General features: G+C 54.2%; 9 protein-coding genes across 9 annotated transcripts; 4 read left to right on the plus strand and 5 right to left on the minus strand.

Annotated features, from left to right (window-relative positions):
- Nucleotides 1-27: 27 nt before the first annotated feature.
- On the plus strand, nt 28-771 carry BKA78DRAFT_354707 (uncharacterized protein; the record flags this gene model as incomplete). Its single annotated transcript, XM_066891780.1, has 1 exon — nt 28-771. The coding sequence occupies one exon, from the start codon at nt 28-30 to the stop codon at nt 769-771; it is 744 nt and encodes a 247-aa protein (XP_066741672.1).
- Nucleotides 772-1,225: 454 nt separating this feature from the next.
- BKA78DRAFT_332551 (uncharacterized protein) lies at nt 1,226-2,454 on the minus strand (the record flags this gene model as incomplete). Its single annotated transcript, XM_066889994.1, has 2 exons — nt 1,226-2,086; nt 2,188-2,454. 2 exons carry the CDS (start codon nt 2,452-2,454, stop codon nt 1,226-1,228), a joined length of 1,128 nt encoding a protein of 375 aa, XP_066741673.1.
- A 165-nt stretch (nt 2,455-2,619) lies between these two features.
- Nucleotides 2,620-5,636, plus strand: BKA78DRAFT_319807 (uncharacterized protein). Its single transcript, XM_066888893.1, has 2 exons — nt 2,620-4,835; nt 4,917-5,636. Exons 1-2 carry the CDS (start codon nt 2,844-2,846, stop codon nt 5,169-5,171), a joined length of 2,247 nt encoding a protein of 748 aa, XP_066741674.1. The 5' UTR covers nt 2,620-2,843; the 3' UTR covers nt 5,172-5,636.
- On the plus strand, nt 5,633-6,826 carry BKA78DRAFT_297521 (uncharacterized protein; the record flags this gene model as incomplete). The annotated part of the gene is made up of 1 exon (XM_066886776.1): nt 5,633-6,826. The coding sequence occupies one exon, from the start codon at nt 5,633-5,635 to the stop codon at nt 6,824-6,826; it is 1,194 nt and encodes a 397-aa protein (XP_066741675.1).
- Nucleotides 6,827-8,363: 1,537 nt separating this feature from the next.
- On the minus strand, nt 8,364-9,163 carry BKA78DRAFT_172140 (uncharacterized protein). Its single transcript, XM_066883265.1, has one exon. The coding sequence runs from the start codon at nt 8,877-8,879 to the stop codon at nt 8,430-8,432; it is 450 nt and encodes a 149-aa protein (XP_066741676.1). The 5' UTR covers nt 8,880-9,163; the 3' UTR covers nt 8,364-8,429.
- Nucleotides 9,041-10,366, plus strand: BKA78DRAFT_172093 (uncharacterized protein). The gene is made up of 2 exons (XM_066883264.1): nt 9,041-9,406; nt 9,456-10,366. The coding sequence occupies exons 1-2, from the start codon at nt 9,202-9,204 to the stop codon at nt 10,187-10,189; spliced, it is 939 nt and encodes a 312-aa protein (XP_066741677.1). The 5' UTR covers nt 9,041-9,201; the 3' UTR covers nt 10,190-10,366.
- Nucleotides 10,367-11,027: 661 nt separating this feature from the next.
- Nucleotides 11,028-12,474, minus strand: BKA78DRAFT_354712 (heterokaryon incompatibility protein-domain-containing protein; the record flags this gene model as incomplete). The annotated part of the gene is made up of 2 exons (XM_066891781.1): nt 11,028-11,060; nt 11,119-12,474. 2 exons carry the CDS (start codon nt 12,472-12,474, stop codon nt 11,028-11,030), a joined length of 1,389 nt encoding a protein of 462 aa, XP_066741678.1.
- An 849-nt stretch (nt 12,475-13,323) lies between these two features.
- BKA78DRAFT_297524 (peptidase S24/S26A/S26B/S26C) lies at nt 13,324-13,985 on the minus strand (the record flags this gene model as incomplete). Its single annotated transcript, XM_066886777.1, has 2 exons — nt 13,324-13,479; nt 13,536-13,985. 2 exons carry the CDS (start codon nt 13,983-13,985, stop codon nt 13,324-13,326), a joined length of 606 nt encoding a protein of 201 aa, XP_066741679.1.
- Nucleotides 13,986-17,123: 3,138 nt separating this feature from the next.
- Nucleotides 17,124-19,010, minus strand: BKA78DRAFT_254235 (major facilitator superfamily domain-containing protein; the record flags this gene model as incomplete). The annotated part of the gene is made up of 7 exons (XM_066884884.1): nt 17,124-17,729; nt 17,776-18,038; nt 18,101-18,403; nt 18,450-18,554; nt 18,603-18,735; nt 18,784-18,855; nt 18,915-19,010. 7 exons carry the CDS (start codon nt 19,008-19,010, stop codon nt 17,124-17,126), a joined length of 1,578 nt encoding a protein of 525 aa, XP_066741680.1.
- Between the last annotated feature and the right edge of the window lie 73 nt (nt 19,011-19,083).

Genomic DNA, 19,083 nt, shown 5'->3' on the forward strand with positions numbered 1-19,083 from the left:
CACGACACTCGCTACTCGACCGACGCCATGCCGCCGCGTCTGCAGAACATCCACGTCGACGACGTGCCCACCGTCACCCAGCTCTACACCGATCCCAGCTCGTACGAGGCGCCAATTAAAGAGCTCGAGGCGCATCCCGACGCCGTAGCCGAGCCCAATGCCATCATCAACAGCAAAGTCGGCCTCATCAACGCGGACGTGACGTCGATGCACATTGACGCGATTGTCAACGCGGCGAACAACGGCCTTAGGGGGGGCGGCGGTATCGACGGAGCTATCCACGCGCGCGCCGGGCCCGAGCTCTACGACGCGTGTGCGGCACTCCCAGCAGACTCGCGAGGCGTTCGCTGCCCGACCGGCCAGGCCAAGATTACCGACTCGTTCGACTTGCCGTGCGGCAAAATCATCCACACGCCCGGTCCCGTCTGGTACGCGATGACGGACAAGGCGGAGGCGGAGCGGCTGCTGCGCTCGTGCTACCGGTCGAGCTTGGACGTGGCGATCGAGAACGGCTGCAGGACAATCGTGTTCCCGCCCATCAGCACAAACATCTACGGATACCCGAACGCAAAGGCGGCCGAGGCGGCGCTGAGCGAGGTGCGCATGTGGCTTGAGGAGAAGGGCAAGGACGTGCCCGTTGACAAGATTGTCTTTACCAACGTCGACAAGCCGGACATGGACGCTTACCTTCACTTTATTCCAAAGTATTTTCCGCCTGCTCCCGCTGCTCCTACGGCCCATGGCGCGGAAGACGGCAAGAGTAGTATTTAGGTGGGAGCAGCTCCTAGTGACTCCCGGCGATCAAACCGGATGACACCAGGCTAACGGGTCCAGTCGATGCGAGGACTGCGGGCAACAATGCGAGACTTGCCCAAGTGGTGGAAACGATCTTCAAAAATCAAGAGCGGAGCAGCCTTGGATGGCAATGAGGACTCGGAAAGTATAGAAGGCAGGAAGAAGAAAAAGCCAAAAAAGGGAAGCGAAACCATCAGCAGGTGAGTGGCCATCCCATGTCCTGGAGAGATCTCGATCATTGACTTTATGTAGCAACTTCGGTCCCAATCTGCTGAGAACCCGGAAAGCACAGGAAAAATGGGATGCCATAGCGGAGTGGTGCTGCGAGGTGGTTGATGGGCCGCCTGATGAAAGCATTAAGGCCCCCTCGGACTAGATATCAATGCCTTCTTTACACAGATTGGGTCTCAAATTGATACTCTTCATTTCTTCACGCACTTCTTGTCCGGACAAAGACGAACAAGGCTTCGTCCTTGCCCGCGAAGCTCGGCAGCGGCACCTGCGCTACGTGCTGATAATCCTTCTTCTCGCGCACCATCCACTCGGCAATCGTTTCCGTCTGGAAACCCGTATACCCATTGTGATTCTGCGTCCCCGCCACCACAATGTAGTCGCCCTCGTATGCCCGCAACACCCTGCCCGTGAAATCCTGGCCCACCTGCGGATACACTAGCAGCAGGATCTTGTCCCTGGCGCCGCCGTTCTGCTTCAAATACTTGATGCCATCCTCATACACGGTATCCCCGATCCACATGGTGCGCCACTCGCTATGCAAATTGTCGACAGCCGTGACACTGAGCCCCGCGCGTCGCAGCAACAAGGCCCAATATCCGTTGCCGGACCCTATCTCGAGCACGCCGCGGCCGGGCCAGCCCTTGGGCTTCGGCTGCGGCGGCGCATGCGCTGCCAGCTGCTGCATCAGCGCCACGGCGTCCCAGGTCGGCACGACGCAGCCGAAGTGCAGGTAGAAGACGGGGAGGACGTGGTGCGAGATTTTGGTCGCGGCAGTGCTGGGTACGGGCCCGCTCCACTCCAGCGCGCGGCACGACCAGGCCCAGTAGTCGTAGTAGGGGTTGGCGAAGGGCTGCTTGCGCTTGTTGGGGAGGGAGAGGGAGAGAGTCGGGGTCGCAGGGGAGAGGTGCAGGTGCGATTGCAGGTGTGCGGCGACGGCGGCGCGGAGCGTGTCTTTTTTGGCGTTGGAGCCGAGGGCGCGCAGGGCCGATGCGGTCGAGGTCGACGGCGAAAAGATCGAAGTGTATGCTGCTATGTCTGCGGCGGGGGGAGGAGGTATCTTGTGGCAGGCCAGGGCTTCAGAGTTGGAGCTTCTTTCGGGGGATTTTTTCGAGCTTCGTCTGATTGTATGTAGCGCTCTTGTATGAGTACGGTACGTACCTGTTTTCCCTCGTCGTCAACATACCACCCATGTAGTCCATGTTGCCCGCCAAATCCGATGACTTGTTGCACCTGTTCGAGCGTCACGGCCGCGACGGCGCGGTAGACGTATTTGTCGGACGCCGGCAGCTGGAAGGCTTTGGAGATGGAGGTGCGCAGGTCGTCATTTTGGGGGAGCGCGTCGTCCGGGTTCCATGATGAGAGGAAGGCCTCCGGGTCGAATTGGGCGGACGAGCCGACTGTTTGCGGTTGCTTTGGCGGAAGCATTTGGTTTGGCAGACGGACTGACAGGTGAGGTGTGGTTTGAGCAGAGGGCTCGGAATGACGTCGAACTGCGGCACGGCAGGCGGCGACGCGGAAAAGTTGTGGCCGCGTTTTCAACACCACGGGTTCGGGACGCGATTGACCGTGTCATCTGTCTTTCAGACATCGCCACCATCGCTTCTTGTTCATCCCTTGAGCCAATGGCCTCTCGAAATCTTGGTTGAGCATGGCCCTTTGATAACAGGGCCAGCAAAAAGCTCCTTTCTTATCGTTTCTCTGGCACACCTACTATTGGAGGCGGAAATCCTTCAGCGCCCTCTCTATTCGCAACACAACTTCCTCTTGCAAGACGCTACGCCGATCAATCTTTGCCGTCTTCAAAAAACATCATCATGCTTCCGAAATATCGGATCCGGCCAGGGCTCCGTCGTTTCCCCCGCGCTCCCGAAGCGTACGGCCGGCGGTTTGTGGAGTCGGGTCCGAATGTATTTGAAAGGGCGATGGAACGATTGACCAAGCGACGATGGAACACTTCCCCATCTGAGCAGGACGGTCCTCTCATCCCCGGAACGTCTGAAACTCGTTCGAGAGACATCAACACAGAGCAATTTGACCTCAAAGAGATGCTGCGCAATTCGGTACGAGGCAGTGCTCCAATACCTCAAGCACAGGACTCGCATCCTCCTCCGACTCCATATCAACCGCAAAAGAGTCAGGCAGTCAAGGACCGTAAGCCTAACTTTAAGAAGCTGATCAAAGCTGCTCCCGAAGAATTGTTAGACGAGTTGCAGCAAAGAGTCGAGCTGGTGAAGGATTTTGTGAAGTTAAATCCGCACGCTTCGACGGATCCAGCAGTGGAGAATCTCAAAAAATCAGCAGAACGAGCAACGGCATTTGAAAATGCCCATCGGGAAGCTATGAGGGAACTTGATGAAAGTCTGTCCAGCCTCGCTCAAAACATTCTTGCTACCTCTGGCAGATTTCCGCTCGGCACCAAGCTAGTAGATGCGAGATCTCCTCAGCATCCATCGCAAAAGAACTATATACTGGAGAGATTACGGAAATTGGGATATAGTGATGATTTTGCGGTCACGCTGTTTGAACGTATGGTTCCAAGGCTAGAAATATCCCGCTTCTCGACTCCTCCCGATGAGCCTAGACGTGACAAACACGCCAACGAATCGCTTGAGGCGCATGATCCAGTCAATCAAGAGCAGCTCTTCGACGAGCCACAGGAGATTCAACCACTCGTCTTCTCGCACAGCGAGAACCAATGGGTCGACTCTAAAAATCAGCCCGCCGATCGACGCAGTTTGAAGTACAGGGAGCGCCTGCCCCTGGTCCAATGGAATCTGCGCATGTTCGGACCCAGGCAATATATAGGGTCCCGCTCTACGGCGGCCATTGATCTTTTGGAAGGGATATTCGCAAATTCACCGGACTCGATGGCCATAGCATTGCATGAAGTTTGCCTGGAGACTTTGCAATGCATTCTCAGCCATCCATGGATTCGACGCAAATTCACCGTAGGCTACGATCCCAACGCAGTGATTTTCAAGGATTCTCCGGATCTGCGTGGCCTCAGAAACTCACTTCCCTCGGTTCTTATGGTGTCCAGAGAGCTTTGGACTGAAAACTGGATGGGCAAGCGCATTCGTGGGCTTCACCGCGCGTTGAGCGTCGACCTGCCTGTTAGAGATCAACACGCAGGACAAAATCAAAGAAACGTCTTTCGAATTTGCGCCGCACGGATGGAACGAAATTTACAGAAGGATTCGACCGACCCTCTTGCGGAAGAATGCTCCGAGTTAGATCGAAGAGCAAAACAACCATTGGAAGACTTCATGTACATTGGTCACAAACATCAAGACAATGTCATCTCATCGGTCATGGCAAGAGACTTGACATTGAACGACTGCCCTGCTACACGAAAGATGTACAGAGCCAAGTACAAATGGCAGAATAAATCTTCCAAAGACAAGAAGCCCGTCCGCGAGAGCGAAAATGTGCACAGAAGGGTCGATTGGTGGACCAACCGGCCCTGGAACCCCAAGGTTCCGAACATATTTTTCGGAATACCCAACTTCATGAAGCCAGGACGCAAGTACGAGCATGGGATCAATTGCAAAAAGAATCTGGGCCCACTCACCGTCGACATCCCGACCGCGGCAAGTATTTTGAGCGCCGGGAAGCTTATCCGAGGAGTTCCGCCCGAGGAACAGATACTAGGCGAGCCGAGAAATGCAGCAAAAATCGGTTGGCAGGATGGAATTCCCAGGTTCTTCGTTGAAACAAACCTTCCTCACTTCAACTATGATTTGACCGACCAGAACGAGGTCTTGATGTGGGTGAGCGACGACTATGGCACCGCGACTGTGCTTCATGTATGTTGCGCCTTTTCCAACCATTCTTTGCGCCCTGTAATCCTCTCCCGCCAAGACTTTTGCTGACGCTTAAAACATCAGGTCTTGGACCCAAACGCTCCTCGTGCCTCTTCAGCAGAAACTCCCGGAGAAACGAGCTCGGATCTAGACTCTCAGCCGGCTAGCGACGTTTCCTTCGCCGACAATGGCGAGGCTCCTGAAGATAAAGTTGAGGACGTTGAAGCAGTCACGGAATCTTCAGACTCCCGAGCAGAGGACGAACCCACGGCCCAGAGCCAACAGCCTGCGCGCCCATTCGAGGAAGTCTTTTATGAGCGAATGGGAAGTCGCAATTAAGCTGCTTCCGGCATAATGGAGCTGCTGCAGGGACAGTGGAGCTTTTCGGTAGATCTTCTTCGCTTGATTGCAGTCGTGGGACTGCAAACGGGTTGTTAGCCACGTGCATGCCATTAGGAGCAGTATCCGATGGTGGGTGGCCTGGACTTCGACTTAGAAGAGATGGTCGCATTACGACAGCAGTCTCGAGCAACCGCTGAAAAGACGCTGGTAGGATAGACCAATTACTATCCGACTTCGAGCATTTTCTACTGCCATCCTTCACCTTTCTCTTCTGTCTCACGACCGAAAATTCTGGGCTCATGGAAGCGCAAAGCTCATCAAACAGCTACCTCTTTCCAGAACAGTCGCCTCGGTTGGTATTAATGACTACAGATCCGCCCTTGCAGACAGCGCTACGCAGAGGCAACAACAAGCTCGCAGGCGGATTGCGGATAGAGTGCCAGGCTGTCTTAACCAAGATGCAAGCTGGACAGACCGAGGGCGTGTTCCGATTCCTGGATCTTCCGCGAGAGCTTCGAGATCAGATCTATGAACATGTGCTTGTCTTCGACACTCTGCCTGTTCGAGTCGTCCAGGTTCCTACCGACGGAAAGACCCTGCATCGCTCCACATTTCGACTCTGGAAGGCTGAATGGACGTATCAACTCGGAGTCGCCGTTTGCCAGCGGCCGAATCTCAACATTTTAAAGGTGTGTCAACAGGTGTATTTCGAAAGCGCCAAAGTCTTCTACTCGAAAAACGTCTTCTACTTTGATTACGACTACCAAGAAACTTTCGTATCTCCAATCATCCAAACAGCTCTCGCGTTCTTCAACGATCGCAGTACGCTTGCTTTGCAAAACATCAAGAGTGTCAGATTCAAAGTCGGGAATTGGAACGGCTCTTTCGAAGACCCCAAAGGATGTCACGGGTACGCCAAGCATCAGGACGTTCTGGACTTCATCTCAATTTTTCGAAACCGCTTGCCCACTTTCAACCACGTTTCCATACTCTTCAGAGGCTGGCCGCCAAGGTATGGAGTCGAGAATCCCTGGTCGCCAAATTACAGATTCGCGAATCCCTGGAGGACATCATCTCCAGAGAGTGCCGGCTCAGAGAATGACTTCGGGGATATATACACCCCGACAATGCTCAACATTCTGCTGCATCTTCCTCGCGTCAAGCGCTTCTCGATGGAACTGTGGGCGGACATTGAAGAGAAACAAGATCCAGGTCGTCTCGTTGCCTTCACTGCCCTTGTGCGATCGCGCCTGCTTCGAAGCGCAAAGGATCTCGGAACTGCCAATGTCTCCGTGCACAAACGACATCATACAGAATATGTCAGATTCTCTACAAGGACAGGATATTTCATCCGGAGAAGACCTGCTCGTCTCTTTGTCGTCCGCTGTGATGACAACGCGGCTGGAAGATCCCTGCTGGCGCCTGCACAGCGCCCCTCGCCTCTTCTTGAAGCCCCCCTCGGCTGGGATGGCGCTTTAGTTGAGTATCCCATATCCCTATTTGACATTGACGAGTTCTTGGATCTGGTACAACGCCTTGACAATGCTCAGAGCGACGGCGGCGACAACGACAGTCTCAAGGAGCTAGATTTGAGCAGTTTGGACCTGGATCATGTTGAGCCTGATTTCTTCACACTGGCGTCGCTGGAGTGAATGGGCCACGCACTGATCGTCTGCCTTGAAGAGCAACGTGGCGAACAACTTCAAAGAACAGCCAACGGCGGGAAGGAACTTCATCAGCGAAGCGACTCAGTTGGAGACTGGCAACCTGTTTATTGGTAACACTTCGCTGTGAGCTGCTTCCAGAAGTTCGGGGAACCCATTCGCATGGAGTCATTGTAGTTATGGCGTCCAAAGTGTCCGCGACCAGCCGGAGAGGAGAAGACGCACCGAAGAGGCGAGGATTTTGAGGTACGATTTCTCAGGAGACTGTATGATTTCTTTTGTCACCGCATTCCGCACACTTTTATATCAACTCTGCGACTGACTCTTGAGCACAGGACCTCGTTCCCCCAACTTCCATTCGGTCGGACGACTTCCCCCGGGAGCACCAAAACCACGGAAGTGAGGAAATTGAGGTTCGGAATCCAATCATGAATATTCGGACACAACGATGAAGATCAGGTCAGCTGTCTCTCGCCCCAGGGGGTGCTCTTATCTGTCCATAGCAATCAATCCAAATCAATTCATACGGGTAGTTGCGGACGTGGTGGCAGTTTGGTCGAGTGATGAGCGCCCCAAAAGCAACCACAAGAAAACAAGCGGTGGCAGATGATTTGGAGCATTTTTGCTTTTGTCTACATGGCACCTACGCTTGGGAGGCGCGCGCTCGTTCCGCTCTCCACGAGGCCCGGGGAATAGGAACTAAACATCAAACCACAAGCGTTCAGGGTTCAATTTACCTGAGAACGACAGTCTCTTTTTCTCGTCGGGCGGGAAGGGCTGGCTTTCGACGCCTCGATGACGGGCTGTTCGTATTGCAGCCGTCGAGGCTGGCGAGAGGCTGCTTGAAAAGGCGAGAGAACATGTGGTACCTATGTGGATGGCGACGGCATCCAGCGCGCGCACGACCTGTCAGACGATGATGCGGAAGAGCTGCAGCTTTAAATGAGGTGAAGAGGCGATGGGGAGGCCGAAAAGACTTGGCTCTCGCTACGCAAACGCTACAGCAACCAAAGAAGGCAGCAGCATCATCGCATGTCGTTTTTCAGCCCCCTAATTGTATGTGTGGTCTGCCCTTTGTTGCACCAACAAAACCCCGCCGCGAGCGCCAGCAAACACCGCCACCATCGACGCCTCTTCACCACCTCACCACTCACCACCATGGCCATCCACCGCTGTCCTCTTTCCTCTTTCCATTTTTAGTCCCTGGATCTATGCCCAACGTGGGGGGCGCGTTTGCCCTGAACGTGCGCTCAGCCTTGTTTAGGGAACCGCTCGTCGACGCATGTGGCCGGCTGAAAGGGTTCTGTCCTCACGATGACCTCAGCGTCGAGCCACACGACAGGCAACTAAAGAAGGTAGGCAGGCAGGAATGTTCGCGACTCCCCGTATATGCCGGCTCAAGTCGGCTCGGTTCGGTTGGTCGGAGGGTTGGTTGGTTGGTTGTCGGCACGGTCAGGTAGCTGACTGGGGGGCTGCTGCATCGATCATGCAACGCAACCGTGTTCCTCAGCAAACAAGTTGTTCCTTTTTGTCCTTTATTCCCCCCGCACCCGCAGCAAAATACGGGCACCGCTAGAAAACGCATCGAAGACTAGCGCGGTCCCGACGGTTCAGGTCTCGGGATCTCGCTCTTGGGTGTCGCAGTCTGCGACGGGGGCTCGCGGACGTCCCTGGCAGGCAAAGCAGGCAAGGCAAGGCGAACGCGTCGGCCCCAAGAAAAAGGAGAGTCGGTCAGCGGCAGAGACCCGAGCAGATTAGAGTTTCCGTGGGTCGGCTTGGATCTGAGGAGAAAAATGCTTTTTTCTTGTTGTTCCTTGCTGCTTGCTGTGGGGTCGTGCCTTCTCGTTTGGGCCGACGCGTCGAGACGAAAACTAAACTCCGCCGACTCGTTCTCTTGGAAAAGGCGTGTGCCCACCCTTTCCGCCAATAAGACATGCAGGTAGCCCTGGCCCTCGTGGGTTCCACCGCAGCCAAAGTGCCCCAAAGAAGGCAACATCCACCTGACGCGGGCTCCCGGCGCGGCGCGAGGCTTTTTCCTCATGCCCAGATTATTTTTATAAGCTTGGTATGTATGTCATCCCAAGGCGAGGTGGTGTTGTTGTTTGCCCATGTACGAGTACCATTTTATCCGGTCGATAAAGCCCAGGTCTGCTGCATTTCTTGGATCGTCTTGCTCTTTTCCGCAATCAATTTTCATCACTGCGAGTAGCGATTCCTTAGCATTGCGTCATTGAGCCCCTCTTTGAAGTCGTCCACAACATTTTGTATCGCAAGAGTTGGTACCAAGGAACTGCTTTCGAGGCCCCAGCCAACAGGGACGACTCAACATCTCAACACCAAAGTATCGCTCTTGGATAAGATAAATGGCGTTCGCCAACAGGACCGTGGAAATGGAATACCTTTATGAGCAAGGAGGAGAGCCCCCACGTTCACCACCACCACCGTACTACTCTCCCCCTCGACAAACACCAGCATCGCGTCCTTCCAGTTTGCGCGCTCCAAGAAGGAAACCAGAGGTTGCCGTGTACATACCCAGCGGCGCACCTCCAAAGTACTCCTGCGAAATGTGTAAGCAAAAATACCAGATTTGTGAGCCCCCAAGACTGACAAATGACAGCACTCAACACCGAAGCCCCTGCCGCAACGTCAAGAAGATCATCTGTCAGCTCAGAAGCAACCTTGGCGGATGCAGTCGACTTGTCCGATCTTGTCGCAGCCAAAATCGATAGAACCGACGACTCAGACTCTTCAACAAGAAATCGGTCTCGCAACTCCAGTGCAACCATCCTGGAAGATGCAAATTCCGCGGTCCTGGATGCAGAGATATCTGTAACAGCGCACGAAAGTATCAGCGACGACGACAGTAGCCCGAGCCAGTCCCCCGCACGCTCTACCACGGTCAGTCGTTACGAGGTACTGCTCAACGCGCACCGCGCCCTCATCCTGGCCTGCCATAGTGTCAACGAGACCCTAGAACGCGAGCTGCTCCGCTCGAGAGATCTTGAGATAAGCAGAGAGGACCTCCGAACAATGGTCGAGGAGAAAGACCGCCAAATAGCAGCGCGAGACGCGCGAGTCAAGGAGCTCGAAGAAAAGATTCGAAAACAAGAAGAACGACGAGAAGAGGACGAGGAAAAGACGGACGAGACGGAACATGAAATTGACGAAAGCTTAGTCCAAGTAGGAGACCGACAAGTACAGCATCCAGCCGTCGAAGAGCAGAAGCACACAGTGATGTTGGAGGTTGCGGAGGTGATATTACGGTTCGCCGCGATCTTGCTGATCTTGGTGTTTCCGTTCATGATTGTGGCGTTTGCCATGTTTGGCCCAGCCGGGGCGAGACGTCCGTAATGTATAATAGCCCATAGTATACCTAATTCGGCAGCTTTTCTGGCGCAACGGGATGAGCATCGGGAGCTCGCGGAAAATGAAGGCATTTGTTGATTCCAGTCACCCCGAATTCATTAATCTGAATTGTTTAGGAAATCTCCAAACGTGGTCGTGATAAAGGAGGTCCGGAAGGCTCATACTATACATCCGTGAAAGTTCTGAGCCGCGTTGCTGCTGATGCTCCTTTGCATCCTTGACAATTGGCTGTTTTACGACAGCAGCATCATGTTTGTTGCTTGATAAAAGGCCATGCAAAAAGTCTCCTGCCTCTTCAAGTGCAACCAGAGGCATTATATGAGTGCAATTGTACGCCACTATCGGTCGCTGCTCTTGCCATAGCCAGTCTGTTCGACCCATGCTTTGAAATTGATAAATCCAAAGCCCACACGATTGAACACATACATCTCCTCTGATTCCTCAATGATGACAACGTTGACAACAAGATCCTGATCATTTTCTCGAGAGCCCAAGAGTACATGGGAGGGATAATTGAGTGGATAATCCATTCCACGAGAAGAGAAGATTCTGGATACCTCCCCTTTCGTCATCATTGAAATGGACAATGCAAAGATCTTGAATTCCAGCGAATCCCGTGTCTCGGGGCCGTCTCGTCTCCTTGGCTTCGTCAAGAACTTTGGATCATCCAAGTATCCATACCCAATACAGATATGGTTCATTGGATATATCTTAATGTTCATTTGGACCTCCGGACAACGAATTCGTACATTTGATACCAAAGAGTGAGCTAGGATGCGTCCTGGCGCGTAGCAAAGGGTATCTTGTGGGGAATTTCGTTGGTTCAGAAAATCGTGTTCGTTTTGGGAATGGGGTCCTATATCCCGACAGAACTCCCAAAACCACGTGTACTCGGAGAACTCGTCAAGACACACCTTAAGCGTTTTTTTGAAGGGATCATCCATTGACCATGGCCTTGGGCTTGCGTTGAGGTTCTTGTAATATTCAAAATGCACCTCATATTCTTGTCCACCCGGTTTGGGGTCGTATTCCCGGGCATAGAGCGCTGAAACAATCATGGGGGAATATGCATGAAGCTTATATGACAAGGCGTGATCCCGAGGCGTTGGGTAACTCAAAGAGAGGTTCCCGTGATCGTCGATACTGTTGACAAATGCCCAGGAAGCGATAGGAAGAGCTGGCAGGATTCGGGGGAAAAGAGTTTGACCTTTTATGGAAGCCCAGGACCAGCTGGGGAACGTGTGGCCGGTGTCGAGAACCCTCTCTTCCCTCTCAGCCTTATTGATAAGCCAGTGCATTGCGTTGTTGAAGTCATTTGTTGGGATTCCGAAGTAATGGACTTTGTCGAACAGGTGGTTGCAAATGCCAGAAAACGCATTTACAATGTCGCCCTGTAGTCCCAGTTTTCGTTTTGTGTAGGTTTCAACAGCGAAATAGTAGTCGATAGCACCGTGGAACACAGGGCGGTGCAGAAAATCTTCTGACTCTTTGATTTTCGTCATCAATGCTGCCTCTCTCTCATGCTCGAGAATAATGCCATCTTTAGCAAAAATTATCAAACCGCGAGACAGAATGGCCTCTTGGTACGTCCAACCGCGTTTCAACCATTCTGATCTGGTCCAAAAGTCGACTTCGGAAGCACTCAAATCGATGGGCCTAGAGATACCATGCAAGCCGTATCTTGCGTCTGTGCCCTCGAATGCGACAAGTGTGACGAACGCACCGTTATAAATGCGACCCATTTCGTCGAAGTGGATTTGTTTTTCAGCGCCGTCTTGTAAAATGCAAAGTCGGTCCACCCAAAGGTATTTTTTCCCAAGATGCTGACAAGCAGTCATGGCATCCCGAATCGTAGTCGGGACCTGGGGATTGCCAGGTCCCTCAGATTTCTCTGGGTGTTCAGGCCTGTCCAGTGCTCCGTCCTCTTGGAGCTTGATGATGCTGTCTCTTGTGGCCTGGAATTCTTGAGCATCACCCCATGTGTAACTCAAGCAGACGTAGTCAAACGGCTCTGATGGTGCCCTGACGACCTTTCTCCGCTCTACGTCAATGACGTGGAACCATTGAGGCACTGGATCTAGCTTCAGATCGGCCGCATTGAGGCTCAGCTTGAACTTGAGAGTTTCCCAGTCGATTTTCGGAGGATCACCATGGAGATATTTCCTTCTTTTCTGCATGTCGTCATTCCATAGTGAGTCATCCCACACATCGGATGAGTCGTCAAAGTCTTCGGCTGAGTCATCCCAGCCGTCTGTTGAGTCGTTGTCCATCGGATCTCAAAAGTGACGAAGATTTTTGGATTAAACAAATGACGAGCGAGTGGCCTGGGCGGTAAGGGTTGGTGTCCCAATCTTTGTATTGTCGACGAGCTTGGTGAGGCAGTAGAGAGAGCCTCGTGGGGACATGAAGTATACACAGTTGGGGGCGATGAGTAACGTGACTGCTGCAGTCTGACGTAAGCATTGCCGGGCCATGAGTGGGTCAGAGACTGAGGTGTTTTGGTCTCGGCTGAAATTGGTCGTGCTGTGCTGTTATCTGAGCTCTTCCAATGTCTTTCGAAGCTCTGTAAGTAGTGGGCCTTTGTTGCGCAGCTAGGTGAGCGAAGGAAGAGAATGCGGGAGGCAGATGAGAAAATTGCATGTATTTCAATCATCCAATTTTTGGATCCAATTTTTGGATAAGCACCTCAGATTGAAATGGTTTCCAACCCCACCAGGCGTTCTTTATCGGTCGGCATACGACCTTTGAAAGCGGCTTCGACGAGCCGCGCAGAACGTGGAAATGCCCTAGCATATAGTCTGTCTAGAATTCAGCTGTCTTGACCGTAGTCATACCCCACTGCATGCATGCTCTGGCGAGCTACGGATTTGCGACGTGAAGACCACCTTGGACAGTGACGTGTAGAGGCTGGCACTGGGTTCCCGCATCGCATTGCCGTGGGAATGCTCCGGGCCACCAACCTCCAGAGTGAACGACGTGGACGCGTGGTATTCGACTTCCTGTAAACTCCACTGGCTGCTCTGGGCGCCATTCAAAGTGGATCTGATGGGCTTGTATGTCGATTCCTTCAAGTCTCAATGACAGCCTTATCGCCGGCTGATTGATCCTTATCACGACCTTCAGTCCAAAAACTCCGCCGGTATCGTCGGCCTAGATTTTGGCGGAATCGCCTTCGATCGAGTCTTGAAATCCGAATCCGCGTTCGAGGCCGTGCCCCACCGACTCGGAGGCCAAACGACGTACTCCGCGCGACCATTGATCAAGCCCATGGGGACCTACCGCGCATATCAATTAGCGACAAGCCTACAGCACCAATCTCGAGTCCACTTACCGGTCCAAAAGTGGTACTATCCACACTCTCCCTCCAATTATCACCCTCAATCCACACATGATTCCACGGCACGCGAACCTTGCCCCAATTCACGCCCTGATCCTCGCCACCAGCTCTGCCCTTCGGTCTGCGGCCAACGACAACCATATCGCCCGGCAAGCCGACGACGCGCTTGATGCTCAGCTGCTCGGGCTTGTGCGGGGCCCACAGCGAGACGACGTCGCCGCGGCGCAGGAAGCGCGGGTCGTGCAGGCGGTTGAAGAGGACGCAGTCCATGCGGCCGGTTTCGTGGAACGTCGGGCTGAAGGAGGGTGCCATGGACGGCCCGTGGACGTTTGTCACTTCGACGACTGAGTCTCGCATGAAGAGGAAGAAGGATAGCCCTGTTATCGTCCCGTAGCTGATTTTGAGCCCTTTACCGCGGAATGCGCCGCGGAGTGCGGATGCCATGGTGGGAGATTGAGCGGCAGTAGGAGCGTGTCGAGAATAGGAGACGTCGGCGAGGTGAATTGGTCAAAGTCACGGCGGTGGTGATGGCGATGTTGCAGCGTTTGTTCGTGGTGAAGTCATGGCGCAAGAAACGGAAGACGCGATGTTGGGTGCAGCAGTCGCGCGACGCAAAAGTCGTTGCCGTGGGTTCTCAACGCCAACCGACAACCGCCAGCTGCAGCCGACCATTTTTTGCATCACTTGCAGACAACGCGGTAACCAGACGTCAGAAAAGTTGCACGCGAGAATCTCAGCGCCTCTTCAAGCAATCTCAGACCGATTCAGACGGATTTGCACCTTTTAAGACGAAGTTCCCGATGTCAAGTCACTCAAGCCTCACCGCCTCGAGCGTCCTCACGCGATCAAGCGTGCTGGACATTGGGCAAAGTTGAGTCCAGTAGCCGCTCTCAAAACAATCTTGTTACTCGGGCAGCTGAGGGCCGGAGACCAGTCCAGATCTCGGAGCTTGCACCGGCGCGGGAGACGGCAGAATGACAACAGATGGCAGCGGCAACCGACGTGAACAGCTGCAGCCACACCTTCCCTCTCCAACACTTACGCCACACAAGAATCACAAGTCACTGTAATTTACAAGAAGAATACCAGTCTTTTCAGAGGATTCTTTCTCGAGTCCAAGGCCAGGAAATCGGGCAGGAGAGAACAGCCCCTTTGGCCACCTCATCTTGACCAACATACCACTATACCGCATTGCCTCACTCCGACAGGAAGGCATGCAGACGAGCAGACGGGCAGACTGGCGGACGAACACAGCAGCTTCAGCCAGCCTCATTCCATTGTCCGCCCATCCATCCATCCATCCACTGAAGGGCAATCGTCCACTCACCCACCTTCTTACCCACCCGCCACCTCAAGATGGTAGAGTGGGACCAAACCGGAGTGAGTGGGAGGACGAAGAGAAGGATGGAAGGGCAAACGCGGGCGTGCCTGCCGCAAGCAGCAAAAGGGCACTCAACTGCCATCCCATCGACCCAAGGCGGAAAAGGAAAATACGGAGGAGCATACACAAGCTTGTCATCTGCCGCTCGCCGCCGGCAGTCAAAAGCCTGCCAACCACTGACAGCGGGCGTCAGACTGGCACCACTCCTTCATTCATTCCATGCCTCCACCACCATCACGACGGCAAGCACTAACACACATCCGCCATCGTGCCACGCGTGCAACCTCAGTGTCAAAGGGGCGAAGGGAGGACGAAGGCGCCTCATGCCACCCATCCATACACACACGCGCAACCACAACCCCCACGAACCACTCCACTGCAGTCCACTGTACGCCATCATGCCATCCAGCCCTCTCCCCGTCATGTCCGTCATCAACCCAGCACGGCCCCGTCCAGCCCAGCCCCTCGAGGTCTCAGCCCCGTGTGGGTGGACACGACGGCCGCCGTTCCGCTGACCGGTGGCAGGTAGGTAGGTGGGTTCGATGGATGGCTTCTTTGTTTGACTGACAGCCACGCTCGAATCTCATCTCGTCTCGCTGACCGTGCGGCACCTACCTACCTACACACCTACGGTTGCATTGGCGCTCGCACTGTCATGTCATGCCATCCTTCCAGACTGGCTGGCCAACGCCCGCGCGCCCGCCCACCCTGCCTCCCCGTGTTGCACGAGCGTCCAACCAAGCAGGGCGGGCAAGTGAGTGGGCGGGCGAGGTACGCGAGGTGAGAGGGTTTCAGAACGCCACATGCTCCGTGTAGCACACGGATCCAAGACAAAGGGGGAGAGAGGCGAGGAGATGGAGGCGTCGAGTTGGATGAGGAGAAATGTCGATTTCACACGCCGCACTCCGCTTGAGGATTTGAGTGTGCAGTGATAGTGACTGTTGTAGGTTCATGGGGGGAACTGGCAAGGGGCAACAGAGAGTAACATCGCGCGAGACGGACGAGTCGAGGAGAGGAGCGAAGGCAGGAAAGGTGGAAGGACTCGGAGTGCTCGAACTCGGACAAGGACGTCTTACAAGGCGCGAGCCAAACAGCCAAACGCCAGTGCTCGTGTGGGCAGCAGTCTTTCATCAACAGCCACCCCCATCCCATGAGCAACAGGTAATCGAACGCAACTCGTTCACCGGCAAGCAGCCCATCGGGCCACCACGGCCTCCCCATCCACGCCAGGGACGACCAAAATTTGGGATTTGAAGATCGCTTTCATTCCAGACGAACGGCTCCCAGCGCTGCTCCTTACGCCGCGAAGCAATGCAAAGGCTGTCTCGTCACGCGCTCGCCACCATTCTACTCTACTATCATTGACCGGTGAAGCAGTCACTCGCCATCTGCTTCGCTCGCCCTTATCTCCCACTTCTTGGTCCAGCCTCGGCCGAGCCCCCCCACAGATTCCAAGGCAAGGAACTGTACAAAACACTCAGACATCTCGGCTCGGTCCGCGCAAGCCAGCCCAAAAGGAAAACAAGAAGACAGCCAAAGAGGCACTAGAACAAAAGAGACGCCACATCATTCCCGCAACCCCATTCTATGAAGCATATTTGATGCGGGCATGTAGCTCGCGTAGCTTGCCCCCGGAAGCGTCAAGATAAGATCGTCGTCGTAAAACCCCTGCGCAACAGCAAAGACACCGTTCCGTGACCCAGACAGAACAGATCTGAGATCTGCTATCAGATCTGCCAGGATCCAGATATGTGAGAGATGAGAGATGAGACAGAACAAAGACACCGATCCCGCCCAACCTTCTATGCAACGCAAGGCAAAGCACGCAAGCAGGTAAGCGCAAGATGAAAGCAAGTGCAACAGGGAGAATCTAGGAGCAGGAAAACGAGGCAGAATGCACAAGAAAAGAAAATCAGTCTCCAGGACACTGGTCCAAGCGGCGGCGAATGCGGCGACGGGCACGGCGGCGAATGCGGCGACGGTTACGGCGGCGAGGACGACGGCACTTGATCCGCGGCGGCGCTGGCTGGTAGGCAGTGATGCTACTGCTGCTACTGCTTCGGCTGGTGCTGTTGAAGCTCGTAGTGTAGTAGGACGGCGCGTCTCTCGTTACCCGTCACTGCAAGTGTCAGTGCCACCGGCCTCGCGATCCACAACCCCCGCGCGTCCCCCTTGTCCAAAACAGTCCAGCTTCGTCATACTCACGCCGCATGCTCAAAACGGTTCGCTTGTTCGCGCCTCCTCCTGACGTTGTGCTCGTGGCGGATGGTCCAGAAAATTAGCAGGAGGCCGATGAGGCTGGCCGCAAAAGTGAAGCCATACGCGGCGCGGTAGCATGACAGTCCCTTTGTGCACTCGCGCTCGCCGCCTTCCAGCTCGACCGATTGGTGGTCATAGATGCTACCGTAGCAGAGGTTGAAAATATTGCCGCTCACGACGGGCGAAAGCGTCATGAAACCCCAGTTCTGCGTCATGACGTGCACGCCAAAGGCATCGGCAACGATTGAGGGAAAGACTCCGAACAGGGCTCCGTAGGCGAGTCCAGTCAGGCCACTCAGCATCCACAGGTGGTTGGGGTCTTCGATGTTCATGGCGACGAACTGGCCAACCGTGAAGATGAGAGCCGAGATAATCAGACACCAAAAGCGGGAAAGTCCAAGCTGCTTGACTATAAAGTCGGAGCCAATTCCAGAACCGAGACGGCCAAGGAAGGAGCCTACGGAAATGATTGACACTTGAGTGAGTTGAGCGTGCGAGATGAACTCCTTGGAGGCGCTGTCATCGTAGTGGGACCAGAGGGCCGTGGTCTGAAAGGGTCAGTGGAAGAATCCAAAATCGTCGATGCGCACTTACGTCGTGGCCAATATTGTTGATGGTCATCAATCCAATTCCGGTCAAGAGTCCCAATACTGAGAAAAGCTGCCAACACGTCAAAGTACGGATCAAGGTCATCCCCGAAATACCTGTTCGATGTGAGCTTTCGTCTTCGACTTCGCTTGCAGTCACCTGGTTGATTGATTTGCTCTCCTCGGACGCGGTTAATTCAGATAGAAGGGATGTGGCCTCGGACTGCATACTGCTGCTCGGGATAATGGGCGCTTCCTGATCTGTGGGGTCTGGGTTGGAAGCCGCCCAAGGGGTACGGAGGAGTCTGAACAAAGGAGATTTATGCGCTCACCTTCCTCAGGGAGACCACCAAAGAAATCGCTTTCCCTCGACTTTCTCGGACGATGGGATACGACGCCATTCTCTCCGGTGGGGACAGCAGAGTACGAGGCGGACTGTGGAGAGACGAGTTGGAGGAAAAAGGTGCCCACAAAAGCCATGCCAAAAGTGAGGCATGCAAGCAGCATGAGAAGACCAGAGGTGTTTCCAGGGAACACCACGCGGGAAATGGTCGTGAAGAAGAATGCGCTGAGACCAAAAGCGGCCAATGGAAAGGCAGTGGCCGTGCCGCGGTGATTTGGCCAGTTGGTAGCAGCTAGTAAAGTCAGCGGAGATTGGCCACATTGATGGGCATATCATACCAGTCTTGAGAGCAGCGGAAAACGCGCCAGAGCTTCCCAATCCTGTCAGGAAAGACAAAAAGGACAGCAAAAACATGTTCATGGAGCCCGGCCCATTGTCATAGGCTAGCGCGCGTTAGCTCCCCCTTGTAAAATGTACCCTTGGTGGCATACCCTTTTTGAGAGGAAAGTATCCAGCAAATATTAGAATTGAACCCAAAAAGCCTGCCGGCCTTGGACCTTTGCTATCGACCAGCATGCCGGTTGGGATTCCCGAGGCGTACATGCCGATGTTGCCAGCAACACCCTATTCGTCTCAGTATTTTTATGTGGAGCGGTTGGCGCGAGTTCTTACGATGAGGTTGCTCTGGGTGGCAGAGAGTTGCAGTCTATCCGCGAATTGCGGTGCCCACGCCGAGTAGGCATACTGGACAAGCGTCAGCAATTGTCGGCGGAGCGCAATGGGTCCGAATTGGAGTGGGTTACGTTTGTCCCGCAGGCCAGCGCTACCGAGGTCGCGGCGACGACGGAGAGGATGCGCAGCTTGCGGTGGTTCTGCTCGTCCAGCGATTCTGTAATCATTGTGACAAGAGGATGTATGGAAGAAGTCCAGAATTGTGGAGGACTCAAGGGCGCATTGAGTTTAAGACTGGGG

This window comes from Phyllosticta capitalensis (genome assembly GCF_038381095.1).
Source record: "Phyllosticta capitalensis strain CBS 128856 chromosome Unknown BKA78scaffold_8, whole genome shotgun sequence".
NCBI classification, from domain to species: domain Eukaryota; kingdom Fungi; phylum Ascomycota; class Dothideomycetes; order Botryosphaeriales; family Phyllostictaceae; genus Phyllosticta; species Phyllosticta capitalensis.

Bases quoted from the DNA above. Each gene is read 5' to 3' on its own strand.
- BKA78DRAFT_172093 (XM_066883264.1), top strand. From the start codon at position 9,202: ATGGCGTTCGCCAACAGGACCGTGGAAATGGAATACCTTTATGAGCAA. The intron at 9,407-9,455 runs GTAAGCAAAAAT...GACAAATGACAG, and splicing joins AAAGTACTCCTGCGAAATGT to CACTCAACACCGAAGCCCCT.
- BKA78DRAFT_319807 (XM_066888893.1), top strand. From the start codon at position 2,844: ATGCTTCCGAAATATCGGATCCGGCCAGGGCTCCGTCGTTTCCCCCGC. The intron at 4,836-4,916 runs GTATGTTGCGCC...TTAAAACATCAG, and splicing joins GCACCGCGACTGTGCTTCAT to GTCTTGGACCCAAACGCTCC.
- BKA78DRAFT_172140 (XM_066883265.1), bottom strand. From the start codon at position 8,879: ATGAGGAAAAAGCCTCGCGCCGCGCCGGGAGCCCGCGTCAGGTGGATG.